This window comes from Phyllostomus discolor, chromosome 8, assembly GCF_004126475.2.
Source record: "Phyllostomus discolor isolate MPI-MPIP mPhyDis1 chromosome 8, mPhyDis1.pri.v3, whole genome shotgun sequence".
Classification (NCBI taxonomy): Eukaryota; Metazoa; Chordata; class Mammalia; order Chiroptera; family Phyllostomidae; genus Phyllostomus; species Phyllostomus discolor.
This window is the reverse complement of record NC_040910.2, coordinates 37629781-37642783: the sequence shown is the minus strand read 5'-3', so window position 1 is coordinate 37642783 and position 13003 is coordinate 37629781. Positions and strand designations below refer to the sequence as shown.

At 60.7% G+C, this 13003-nt stretch overlaps 1 protein-coding gene across 1 annotated transcript; it reads left to right on the top strand.

Moving 5' to 3' along the window:
- The first annotated feature begins 3654 nt into the window (after positions 1-3654).
- On the top strand, positions 3655-12412 carry MEX3D (mex-3 RNA binding family member D). The gene is made up of 3 exons (XM_036032143.1): positions 3655-4313; positions 10124-11503; positions 11701-12412. The coding sequence occupies exons 1-3, from the start codon at positions 3719-3721 to the stop codon at positions 11751-11753; spliced, it is 2028 nt and encodes a 675-aa protein (XP_035888036.1). The 5' UTR covers positions 3655-3718; the 3' UTR covers positions 11754-12412.
- The last annotated feature ends 591 nt before the right edge of the window (positions 12413-13003 follow it).

Here is a 13003-nt window from a genome sequence, read left to right as displayed (position 1 = left end):
TGGGGCTCTTGTACCTGCTGGGTGGAGTCCCAGGGCTCCTATGGAGCACCTAGAGCTCCCCCTGTGGGTGTGTCAGGGTGCTTTTCAGGGCTGGGCACACAGGGACAAGGCTGAGCCAGGCCTCAGGGATCTGAATTGGCCCTGCTGCCCCTAGCAGGTTCCCAAGGGCTTCTGCAGCCCCCAGGCTAGCACAAGTCAAGTGGCCATTGCTAGCTTCTCTCCTAAAGGCTCCTGCAAGAGCTACAAAAACCCTGTCCAGCCCCCGATCCTCTCTCCACATCCCATAGCTGGTGGCCTGGACCACCCTCCTCACCCCCATTACAGGGAGTCTGTTCGTCCATCTCCCCTGCCCTCCCACTCTCTTGAGTGGCCCCTCCACGTGCATTCTCTACTCTGCAGTTAGCCCTGCCCACCCACCAGGACTGGCTCCAGCTTCTGGAGGGAAAAACCTGGCTCAGGTTAGCAACTTCCCCGGGGACACTTTGGAAAAGGGTTAGACCTGCCTGAGAACTTGGGTCTCCACAACTCTAGCACTCATGCAGTTGACCATGACCTACCTCTGGCCACTGAGAGGCCCTAAGCAGCCACTGACCCCAGAACTTAAGAAGGTAGGACGGGCCTGGGTCCCAGTGCCTCAGTGGTTTGTGAGAATGGAATGCTCCAGCCCTGCCATAGGGCCCTCACACCAAACAGCCTGTCCTGACACTGAGCCACCCTTCCAAGCTTGAGGGTCCTTGTAAATTAGTACCTCACCTCAGTGAGACCCCCAGAGGCAAGGGTGCTGGGGTTTCTGAGCCACCTCCATGTCTCTACTGTGTGTCTGGCTGCCCTCAGCCCAAGGCAGGCAGAGCTTTCTGAGCCACACTGCACCCCTGCCGCTCACCCTCCTGGTGGATGCCTCCTCACTCGTGCGAGCCTCCCTCCTGTGGCTGCCGGAACAAATCTCCATAAACTGTGGTTTAAAACACACGCATTTATTCTTTGACAGTTTGAGGGTCAGGAGTCCAAAATGGGCTTCACAGGGCTAAACCTCCTTTCAGAGGTTCTAGTGCAGACTCGCTTCCGCCTTTGCCAGCTTCTAGAGGTGCTGCATCCTTGGCTCGTGGCCACTTCCTCCATCCTCAGAGCCAGCAGTGCTGCCTCTTCCATCTCTGACTCTGACCCTCCTGTCTGTGTTATAAGGACCCTGTGAAGACACTGGGCCCCCTGGGAGAATCCAAAGTCGTGCCATCTCAGGACCCTTAATCCCACCTTTGCCAACTGAAGCGACATGTCTGCAGATCCCATGGATTAGGGTTGAGTGTGTGTGTTGGGGGAGGGGGCACTATTCAGCCCACCACAGACACTCATAAGTTACTAGGTTCTTTCTGCCTACACAGTAAAGAATTACAGATCAATAAGTCTATTAGTGTGCAAGCCAAGTTTAATAGTGATACCTTCTCATGGAAGAGTATGGGCCTTGCCAAGGTGGAGGTGAAAAGCATAGGCTTGGGCAGCAAAAAGCAAGGGAGGCAAAAGCATCGAGTTCCTTGTCCTGAGGACTTGCACAGTTGTGGGATGGGGTTGGGGAGTTGTATATAGATTGGTGGATAAAGGTGGTACCAGCTTCCACCAGGGACGTGACTACCCAAACATAGGTAGTTGTGGGGGGGGGGGGGTCTGTTAGCCCTGAATTCTTAACTGCTCCAGATCACATCTGGTTATCTTTTCTTTTTTTTAAACATTTACTTATTTTTAGAGAGAGGGGAAGGTAGGGAGAAAAGGAGAGAAACATCAATGTGTGGTTGCCTCACATGCATCCCAACTGGGAACCTGGCCTGCAACCCAGGCCTGTGCCCTGACTGGGAATCGAACTGGTGACCCTCTGGTTCACAGGCCAGGGCATACATCTGGTCATCTTGTAAAACAGATACATGACAGGAGGCATTTAATTAAAGTTGGGGCAGTTACCCAAAGTTATTTACTTTCTGTAAGCACTAAGGACCCCCTCATAAAACAGTGACCAGAGACAGTCAATTAACCAGTTTTTTATGGGTTTCTTCTTTGAGCACTGTGGACCCCTTCCTCTACCCCCTTCTAGACCTTGGGATGAACACACAGTTCCAAAGGCTTTCTTTCCCAGATAGTGGAAATGATACATTCGGAACTTCAAGGGCTCCCCTCCTCCTGTGCTAGTATGGTGTTTCTTGCGATGTTCCAAACACCTGGCACAGACTCAGGAGCAGAGTTAGTGGGTGAGATGTGTCTCCCTTCTCCTCCCTGCCTTGGTTTGCTATCCATCCTACCTAACACTTTCCTTACCTCTGCCCCACCTTGGATCCTGGACACCATTCCTACCCTCTAAGGGAACAGTTTGAGCTCCTGGGATAGATGATCTCCAACTTCCTTCTGTCACTCACTCAATACGCATTTACAGCAGCTCCAACTCAGATCTGGTGCCCCCAAGAGAAGCACTTGGCTGGGTGTGGCCCCAGGGTCAGGAAAGACATTTTAGGGTGGGGAAGGGTCAGGCACAGGGACCAAGGCAGGGTAGTGAGGGCTGTGATTCAGGAAGGGGAACCTACCTGGGAGGACAGTAGGTGGGGAAAAGTGACTGGTAGACAGTCCAGCCGCGGACAGCTTTGGCTGAGGAACTACATGGAGGTGGGGACAACAGGAGAGGGGACAGCCAACCAGGGACCTAGACGGCGTACCCTTGAAGACTCGGGTGGACGGCCCCATTAGGTCCGTCCTGCTCCCAGCCCATATATTATGAGAAATCCCACGGGGAAACCGGAGAGCTCGTTCATTCCAAAGGAGCAAAGCAGCTGGAAGGACAGCGGGGACGGGGTGGCTTTGGAACTGGGCATGTTGCACAGCTCTGGAAGCCTACAGGGCTGGGCTCCAGGTACCCGAGAAGAGGATCTTCACCTCCGAGGGCTCTGGACGGTGGAAACCAGCCCAAGCCGGGAAGCAGCGCCCACATGGCGCGATCTCAGACTCCGGCGAAGTCCGTGCGGGGGGGATGTGGGTGCCCGTTACCTCCCTAGGGGCCCACGAGAACCAGGAACGTGCAAGAACAGGGGACAGGAGTCCGAAGACTGGCCGGGTCGTGAGGAGCCTTGTGGGAGGGACCCCGGCCCTGGGGCAGGGACAGGGGCGAAGTGCCTTGGGGCACAGTGGGGCTCTTGGAAAGGGAAAGGCGGGCGATCTCCGATACCGGGGCGCCGCAGGCACCTACCTGCAGCCACGCCCGCACCTGCAAGCACACAGGACTCACCCCGGCGCTCGCTGCACCGGTGGCCAGCGCCCATGTGACCGCGCCCCGCCCCGCCTCGCGCGTGCGCCCTGATCGGCGCCCCATTGTTGGCCGCTCGCGCGTCACGGGGGCGGGGCCGGGGCGGGGCGGGCGGCTGGAGGGAGGGTGGCGGGAGGGCGGGAGGGAAGGAGCGTCCGCGCGCCGCCGCCGCCGACGCCGCCGAGAGCCCAGCCACCGCCGCCTCCGCCGCCGCCGCCGCCGCTGCCGCCTAAGAGCGAGCAGAGTCGCGCCGCCGCCGCGCCTCCCGCGGCCTCGAGCAGCCCCGCGCCGCCGCGCCCCCGCCGCTCCCGCCCCGCCGCTGGATGCCGGCGGCCGGCGGCCGAGCTCTCAGAGGCGGAGGGCGGCGGCGCGGGCGGCGGCGGCGGCGGCGCGGGCGGCCGGCGGCCCAGAGGCAGGGGCGCGGGCCCGAGCGCTAGCGCCATGTCCTGCTCCATCGGCCAGCCCGACGGCGGTGGGAGCACGGGCGGCGGCGGGCTTGGGGCGGCGGCGGGCGGGGACCCCAGCCCGGGTTCCCCGCCGCCGCCCGCGCCCGAGGCCGCTGAGGAGGCCTCTCCCGCGCCCCGGCCGCCGCCCGAGCCCGACGACGCGGCCGCCGCGCTGCGCCTGGCTCTGAACCAGCTCTCGGTGCTGGGTCTGGGGGGCGCGGGCGACCAGGACGAAGAGGGGGCTGCCGCGGGCGGCGGGGATGGCGCGGCGGCTGCTCGGGGCGTGGACGGTGGGGCCACAGCAGAGCCTACGCCCCCCGACGGACCGGAGGTGGGCGCGCCCGTGGTGGCCGTGGCCCCCGGCCCGCTGCCACTGCTGGAGCCCAACGTGAGCCCCCCACCGCCGCCGCCCCGGCCGTCCCCGCCCGATGTATTCGCGGGCTTCGCGCCCCACCCCGCAGCCCTGGGCCCCCCGACGCTGCTGGCTGAGCAGATGAGCGTGATTGGCAGCCGCAAGAAGAGCGTGAATATGACCGAATGCGTGCCCGTACCCAGCTCCGAGCACGTCGCGGAGATCGTGGGTCGCCAGGGTGAGTGGCCGCCGTCGGGGGCGCAGCCCCAGGGGTCCCTGCGCTGCTGCTCTGGGGACAGGGCCGTCCCAGTCCAGCCCCGCGGCCGCACGCCAGACCCAGGCCACGCCCCGCGTGGGCTCCGGCCTCAGTGGCGGACTGTGTCTGCGCCTTTGTCCTGCCTTCAGCCGCGAGAGAAAGTTGGGCGCAGCCCGCGCTCCGGGCCGCCGCTGCCTTTGTCTGGGCGTCTCCATTCCGGAAGGTCCCCTGTGTACAGCGCCTCTGCCCAGGCCCTGGGCTGTGCCATCCTGGGGGCCAGGGGCCCAGCTGGGTGGTGGGCACTCCACACCCAGAACAGACATGGGGCGGGCCAACTCGGGTTGAGAGGCTGGGGAGGCGGGGAGCTCAGGCAGTATCCTGAGCGAAGTTTGGCTGCACAAAGAGAGAACATCAGGATTTGCCAGACTGGGGACCCTGCCCGTGGTGGGGGACAGGACAGGATGAGAGAGGGTCCCACCCTGCTCTCAGCGCAGTCAGGAATTTGGGGGCGTGTGGAAGTACTAGTTGTAAAAGCGGTTCCTGGGGTCCAACCCTACGGCCGAGGCCTGGCATGTGAGCCAGCAACAGGCCCTGGGTATGTGGGTCCCCTCAGTGGCATTACTGGAGTGTCCCTGTGGCCACCCCATTGTTCTCTTTGTTAGAGAGCCAGGCTGAGATTTGCAGTGTGACATCAGGCTGGCCGCCGCTCATTGGCCCTGGAGCTGTGGGGCGGGCAGAGGGTGGTGGGCAGTGCCCACATACCCACCCACCCTGTTAGCTGCCTGCCCACCTCCTCAACTTTCTCCTGCCTTCCTGCCCACACCTCCCTCCTCCCTGCTGGCCTCCTGTGGTCAGCCAGGTTCTAGAACTTGGGGTGGGGCCTGGGCGGGGCTTTAGGTGGGGCCAAAGGACACTCAGTCTGGGGTGGGTCCCAGCCTCTGGGCCCTCAGGAACAGGAGCCAGAGGAGAGTGGGGGTGGGGGGTGGCCTGAATGTGACCTGTTACCTTCACCACTGCCACAAGGAAAGGGCGACAAGGATGCTCTGGTTATAGCTCTCTGCTAGTTCCAGGTGGGTGGGGTGGCTTGGCCAGCAAGCCTTCTGGTCATTCATTTGTCCTTTCTACATGTGGACACAAGGTGGACCGGGTGTGGTGCTGGGCCTTGGGACTCTCCGTCAGGAGCGAGAGTGAGGGAGGATGACAGTTACACCCCGAGCCCTGCTGACTGCCCCCGGGGATGGGCATGGCTAAACTCACGCAGGACAGTCCCACTTCACCCTGCTGCCACCTTCCTATGTAGGGTCCCCACTTGCCCGCCCCTGCCCCTCATAACTGCACTGGGACGTGTAACAAGATAGTTGCCATGCATTGAGTGTCCAGAAGCCTGCTGGTGGGCAAGCATGGATACCGAAGCATGGAGAGCATTTGCCCAAAATAATGAGGCTGATCTGTTGTGTGGTATACAGCATTCGGGCTTGTTCTGCATGATTAGGCGTGTTCTTGCACCTTTCCAGAGAGGCCTCGTGCCCCATCGTGTGTCTTATGTGTGGTGATGGGAACCAGGCAGAGGACATAGGAACCTGTAGCCCCAGGCCGAGTGGTGCGGAGGAGTGAGCCTGGGGCCCCAGGCTTCCTCTGACCTCTCAGGTGTGCATTTGGCACCCAGTTACTGTGTGCAGGCCTGTATTTTTGGTGGTTGTGGACAGCAAAGCATACCCTTGACGGTACGGCAGACCCCCCAGGCTGGGGTGGCTCTGTGACCCTGAGTAAATGAGAGCCCCTCTCTATAATGGGGGAACAGCACCTCCTTCAGGGGTTTTGTGTGGATTCTTAAGGCCGCCCATTTGGGATGCAGGGTACAAGGGGAGGAGCAAGGAGGCCAGGACAGGTGTACTGCCCCAGCTCCAGAACCATCTGTGGCCCCTATCTTCTCCCATCCAGTTCTCAAGCACACCCTGGAAGACTGCCCGAGCTCCGTTCCTTCCCCTCCTCTCATTACCTATCCCACTCTCCACTCTGTGGGTCCCTGGACACTAAACCTGCTCCTTCTTACTGCTCAGGCTCTCCCCAGTGCAAGGAGCACAGCCTGTCCTCAATTATTCGTCCTTTTCTGTCAAATCCCAGGTCCAGGGCTGACCCTCCCCAAGAAGGCACAAGCAGAAGAGGCTGCCAGAGGCGGGGCAGGGCTGGGGTTTGAAGCCTGGTTCTCGTTGGCTCTGCCTGCCCTGCAGGGAGCGGTAGTGGGCAGCAGTGGGGGATTGACAGTGAGAGGTAGCACCATTTCTACAGACATGAAAAGTAGGGACTTGAAAGGATGTGGAATGTGCCACTCCCTCCGGCCAGTGAGCACAGGCCATCTGGGAGGCTGGTGCACACTGGCCGTGAGAGTGACCTTGGGTCCATGCCCTTCCCCCTTGCCATTCATGCCCTGCACCCAGGACGCGTCGGTGTCCATGTCTGTGACCGGTGCTGAGCTTGGTCACGTCGGGTCATCGGTGCCATGCACAGCACAGCGCCTGCAGCGCCGTCAGGAGTGAGTGAGTGAAGATGCTAGAGGCAGAGCGTGGACTGGCAGCTGCGGGGTCTCCCCCGTCTCTGCTGTTGTCAGGCTGAGGGCGGTGGCCTGGGACTGTCCCCTGTTGTCTGTTCTCCTCTGCCCCTAGGCCTGGCTCCACACCTGCAGGCATCGGGCGCTCTTACCAGCAGCCAGGGACACTGCTGGGGTGTTGGGGTCCACGCCTTGGTATTCTCACCTATCCGTCGTGGGGTGTAGAAAGAAAGGGGTGCCCGTGACCTGGGTTGAGGACTTCTTATGTTGGTAGGTGTAGACCTGTCTTGCCCGTAGGGGGGCCTTCCACGTCCCTATGTCACAGGCAAGCCAGCTTCCCCCAGACCTCCCTGCTATGACGCGGCCCACCAGCACTGCAGCCCACTTTGGCCCTGCTCGTTTGTGGGGACGTGTCCTAGCCCTGTCCTGCTCCCAGGGCTCTGCCCCCACGGTCCCCTCTGCTGGAGCGCTCCCCTGCCTGCGTGTTCCTTCCCTTCATTGCCTTGAGGTTTTGTTGGTTAACACAGGCTGTGGGCGCTCCGGGGGCCTGGCTCTCTGAGCGCCCAGCACAAGGGTTTGGTCAAGACCCCAGTGTGGAGTCATGTGAGTGCTTGGAGTCGAAGGGCTGCCCCCCCCCCCGCCCCGTGTACCAGGCTTTCCTGCAGACCTTCAGCCTCCCCACTGGGAAGGGAGGGTCTGGCTGTAGTGAGGTGGGGGCCACTAGGGCCCGAGGTGGGACGGCGCCGGCCTGGAGGGCCGTGATTGCATTCCCAAGCTCACTTGGCTCCCTTGAGGTGGCATGCTGGGGGAGATGCCCAGGAATCTGCATTTCAGCCTGTGCCCACCTAGCAGTGGTGGCCCCAGGGTTCCCCAGGCATGGGGCTCAGCCCCTTGTCACCACCCACTCTTGCCACACTGTCTCATCCCTACTGGGGCAGGGGTATGGCCCAGGGCACTCACGGATCCCCGATTTCCTGGACTGGGTAATCCCACCATCCCAAACTCTGCCTCCCTCTCAGAGTCTTGACACGGTTTGGCTTTGGGGGCCAACAGGTGTCACAGCTGAAGTGCAGTCAGTAAGTTGGGCTCTTCCTGGCCAGTAAGGGCTCCACCCAGGGCCACCCAAGGGGTAGCTGCATAGTCCCTTTCCTGCCCTGACCCACCTGAGGGGCCCATTGCCTTTGCGTCTCACAGTGTGGCCAGCCCCCTGCGCTTGGGGAGGCCTACTTCTTTGTCTGTGCAAAGGGTCAGTGGCTGGGCGGGGGTCGTCTGTAGCTTGTGTCTCCCACCCCAGCTCCAATGAATCACCTGCCCTTTCTCTGGGCCACCTCGTTTCCCTCTCCTCCACGGTGTCTCTTCTAGAAGCAAGCATTTCAGGGGCAGGGTGTCTGCTGGAGCCACAGCCCATAAGGTCCAGCCCAGAATCTGTGAGGCTGGGTATTTCAGCCCTCCCCTTATGGATGAGGAAACTGAGGCACAGGAAGCTTTCCTCAAGGGCCCAGGGTAATCCCCAGTTTACCAGCCCTTAACACACAGTCCCCTGGCCTCGGGGAGTTCAGAAAGTCAGAGGTGGTATCAAGAGACACTCTGAAAGTGTGTGCTGGGGCCAGGCCCGGTCACTGGGCTTCCCGGAGGCCCTCCCGGAGGAAGGGGCACCAGGCTGCAATTTGATGCAGAGAAGGGAGAGGACTGGGGGTGCGGGTGGTGAGGACAGTGTTTCAAGTGGAAAAGGTCACGTAGGGGGGCTGCATGGCCAGGACAGGGGGAATCTGCCAAGTATGGAGGGGACCATCAAAGCAGGAGTGGAGGCGGCCACAGGTCAGGGTGGGTTTGGGGGCCAGAGTGAGTTTAGAAGGTGCCATTGAGGCGACACAGCTGTGGCAGAGAAAGTGGCTAAAGAGCCAGGAGGTGGAGCCTGGAGATGGTAGGAAGGCAGCCCCTCACTCAGAGATTTCTGACTCCAATTTACACTCCCTGTTTTTGCTTAAAGCCCTGGACGGTGCTGAGGGGTTGCAAGGTGACCGTCGTCTTCCTTGGGATTATGGGGAGGCTGCCCCTGGACGCGCCCGGTCACCTCCAGGGTGCGCAGCCCCCGGGCCTACCCACATATGTCTCCATGATTTCCCTCAGGGCAGACGGGCTGGTCCTGCTAACTTGTATCTTCTGCTGTTGTGAAGTTAGCGTGACACTGTTACTCCTCTTAGCGCCACCTCTGTATCCACACAACATCCCTGTGTCCCTGTAGCCTCCCCGAGCCTGAGGTTGGGGTGTCCCCCAGACTCCTAGGCCTGGACACACTGCGGCTCAAAAGGCCCTGAGGGTGTGGGTATCAGGCACCTGGGCAGACACCCCTGAACAGCTGGCCTCGCCCCCCCACGGGGTGGGACCCCCAACTCGGCCCAGGCAGCAGGAAGCCACGGCGCCACAGCCCCGAGTATCCTGAGCATTTCTCCGAGGCCAGGGCCCTTGGCGGCATCCTGAGTTCAGGCCAGGAGTTGACACTGGGCTGAGACTTCAGCTCCCTTGGGCTGAGTGTCGCTTGGTCAGAAGGAGGCTCACACAGTCCGAGCCTCCGTTTCCCCCTGTCAGATGGGGAGTCGGTGTCTGAGGGTCTGCATTTGTGCCCGAGGGCTGGCATCATGAACCGAGTTGCTTGAAACAATGGAAATGAATTCTCTCTCAGTCCCGGAGGCTGGAAATCTGGAATCCAGGTGCTGGCAGGGCTGTGCTCCCTCCGAAGGCCTAGGGGACAGTCTGTCCTATGCTCCCTCTCCCAGCTTCTGGTGGCTGCCAGCAGTGCTCGGTGTCCCTTGGCTTATAGCCACATCACTGCAACTCCTGCCTCCCTCGTCGCATGGCTGTCTCCTCTGTGTGTCCCTCCTCTTGAATTCAGGCCCACCCAACCCCAGTGCGACCTCACCCTCATTACATCTGTAAAGGCCCTATTTCCAAATCAGAGTCCGTTCCGATGTTCTGGGTGGACATGGATTTGGGGGGATCCTATTCAAGCCACAACAGAGTCCTTACCTTCTTGCTTTTTCCCAACGCCAGGGGCATCTAGGACCAGAGGGGAGACAGGTCTTGGGGTCCGAGGGCAGGGTGTGGTGTGTCTGAGATTAAATCCTGTAGGGACATACCCACAGGTGGGGGATCCCAGCTGGGTAGCCCCCACAGTTGCCGCCAGGGAAGGACTGTCCTGGGGAGGGGTCCTGTCCTCACCGTGTTCCCCTCCCCCCGTCTCCAGGGTGCAAGATCAAGGCTCTGCGCGCGAAGACAAACACCTACATCAAGACCCCGGTGCGTGGGGAGGAGCCTGTCTTCATTGTGACCGGCCGCCAGGAGGACGTGGAGATGGCCAAGCGTGAAATCCTGTCTGCTGCGGAGCACTTTTCTGTGATTCGTGCTACACGCAGCAAGGCGGGTGGGCTGCCTGGCACTGGGCAAGGCCCACCCAACCTGCCAGGACAGACCACCATCCAAGTGCGGGTGCCCTACCGCGTGGTGGGGCTGGTAGTAGGGCCCAAGGGTGCTACCATCAAGCGCATCCAGCAGCGGACGCACACCTACATCGTGACGCCCGGACGGGACAAGGAGCCGGTGTTCGCGGTGACGGGCATGCCCGAGAACGTCGACCGGGCCCGCGAGGAGATCGAGGCTCACATCACGCTGCGCACCGGCGCCTTCACCGACGCCGGCCCCGACAGTGACTTCCATGCCAATGGCACGGACGTCTGCCTGGACCTGCTCGGGGCCGCTGCAGGCCTCTGGGCCAAGGCCCCCAACCCTGGGCGGCGGCCCCCTTTGCCCACCACCAGCCTCCGTGGGGACAGTACCCTGGGCGCCCCAGGGGGGCCCGAGGCCTTCTACCCAGGCAGCCGTGGGGGACCACCAGTGCCAGACACGGGCCCCGCCAGCCCCTATGGTGGCTCGGGCAATGGGGGCTTCACCTTCGGTGGGGATGGCCCGGGGGCCCCCACAGGTCCACCTGCCCCCGAGGACTGCGATTTTGGCTTTGACTTCCTGGCACTGGACTTGACAGTGCCCGCGGCAGCCACCATCTGGGCCCCGTTTGAGCGCACTGCGCCCATGCCGGCCTTCAGCAGCTGCTCTGCAGTCAATGGAGCCCCTGTGCCGCCCGCCCCCGGTGTCCGGCGCAGCAGCGGGGCTGGCACCCCGCGACACTCCCCCACGCTGCCTGACCCTGGTGGCCTGGGCCTGGAGCTCCCAATGGCCCGCCGAGGGCCCCCTGACCCAGTGGGTGCCCTGCCCTGGCGGCCCCCACAGGGCTCCCTGTCATCTTTCTCGAGTAGCAGCAGCTTCTCCACGGCCACCTCACTGCCCAGCAGCTCCTCAGCCTCCTCGTGCTCCCCGCTGGACTCAAGCACCTCGGAAAGCAGCCGCAAGCCCTCAGCCACAGCATCCTCGGGGCCTGGAGCGCCTGTGGCCTCCACTGCCCCTGGCCCGGCGCTGGTGCGGGAGTGCGTGGTGTGCGCCGAGGGCGAGGTGATGGCTGCGCTGGTGCCCTGCGGCCACAACCTCTTCTGCATGGACTGTGCTGTGCGCATCTGCGGCAAGAGTGAGCCTGAGTGCCCCGCCTGCCGCACGCCTGCCACCCAGGCCATTCATATCTTTTCCTAACGAGTCACCTCGCCGCGCTCGCGGCCACGGGGCCATCTGTAGGAGCCTGGAGTGGGCATGTGCTCTAGGCCGGGGTGGGGGAAGAGAGGGAAGATGGGCAGGGAGGGTAGAGGGGCAGGCCAGGGGAAGGGGGTCGGGGCAGTGTGGCCAGTGTTTACAGACGAGCTTTAACTCCAGTCCCAGGCATGGAGACGGCGACCCAGCAGCCCAGTGACACCTCAGTTCTTAACAAATAGCAGTATTGAGTTGACAGGTTAAAATAAACCAGAGAGAAAAGGTCTGTTGCACTTTTTATTTGAGACACACCTCCACCCCGGGGTGATCTTTTTAAGGAAAAAAGAAAAAGATTTTTACAACAATCGGTTGTCCTTTTCTATGAAGTAGATTTCTGATCTGACAGTGTTGTTTTTGTGTGGTCTTAGCCTCTGCAGAAAGTTCCACCTGGAAGATGGTGACATTTTTACTCCCTTTTCACTCCCTTTTTGGGGCTAACTGGTCACCCTTTTGTAGCTCAGCCCCACAAAGGCCGACGGGGGGTTGGCGCAAGAAGCATCCCAACCAGAAATTTTTAACTTTTTTTAATTTTTGATTATTAATCCCCTTCTGCTGTGGTTTATGTTGTCCGTTTTTAAATTTTTTTAAATTGTTTTTTTTTTAACTTTTACTTTTTACCTCTTGTGTATATGTAGCAAATTTATAGGGAAATATGTACTTTATGGAATAAATTTTAAGAACTAAAATATATTTTATTTTAAAGTAACGGACCTTTAATCTTACGCAGCTAAATTACTGATTATATATTTGCTGAGCTGACTTAAGGGTTCAGAAAATTGTATCAAGAGTTTTATTTTTTGACTCCAAAGCCTTCTTAATAAAGTCTTTTTATGACATGCGAGCTCTGATGTGGTGTGGGGCCGGCGGGCGCGGGAGGTTTGGGGCAGGGACTCTCAGACTCAGCTCCTCCCCTTTCATCTTCCAGACACAGGGGTTTGGCTCAGGACACCCCTATTCCAGGCTCCCCTGCAAGCCAGGTGCTGTGCCCTGTTCCAGCTGAGGGCATCAGGTCTGTCAGCAAGGTGGGCCCACCAGGCCCAGGTCCTCCATGTTGCTGGTGTCTGCCAACCATGGGGTCAGTTAAGACCACTGTGAAGGTGGCCATGCCAGGCTGCCCCTTCTTGAGGTGCCTGCCCAGCTCCATGGTACAACGTGGGGTTTCCGGTTCTCCCAGGATGGGATCCACCCGTGCTGTGCAGATGGGGGTCCTGAGGTCTGGGAATCTGCCTCCTGGGTTCTAGCACCTCGCAGTCCCCAAAGGATGTCTGAGTGCTGAGCCACGGGCACCCCCCACTCCCTCAGGTCCACTTGAACCTGGCCCATGAGACCGCCGACGGAGGTCAGGGCCGGGTGGGCATGGAGGTGAGGACAGGGTTGGGGGTGGGCAGAGGCTGGATCATCCGTAGTTAGGTGCCACCTAAGTTCCAAAGCA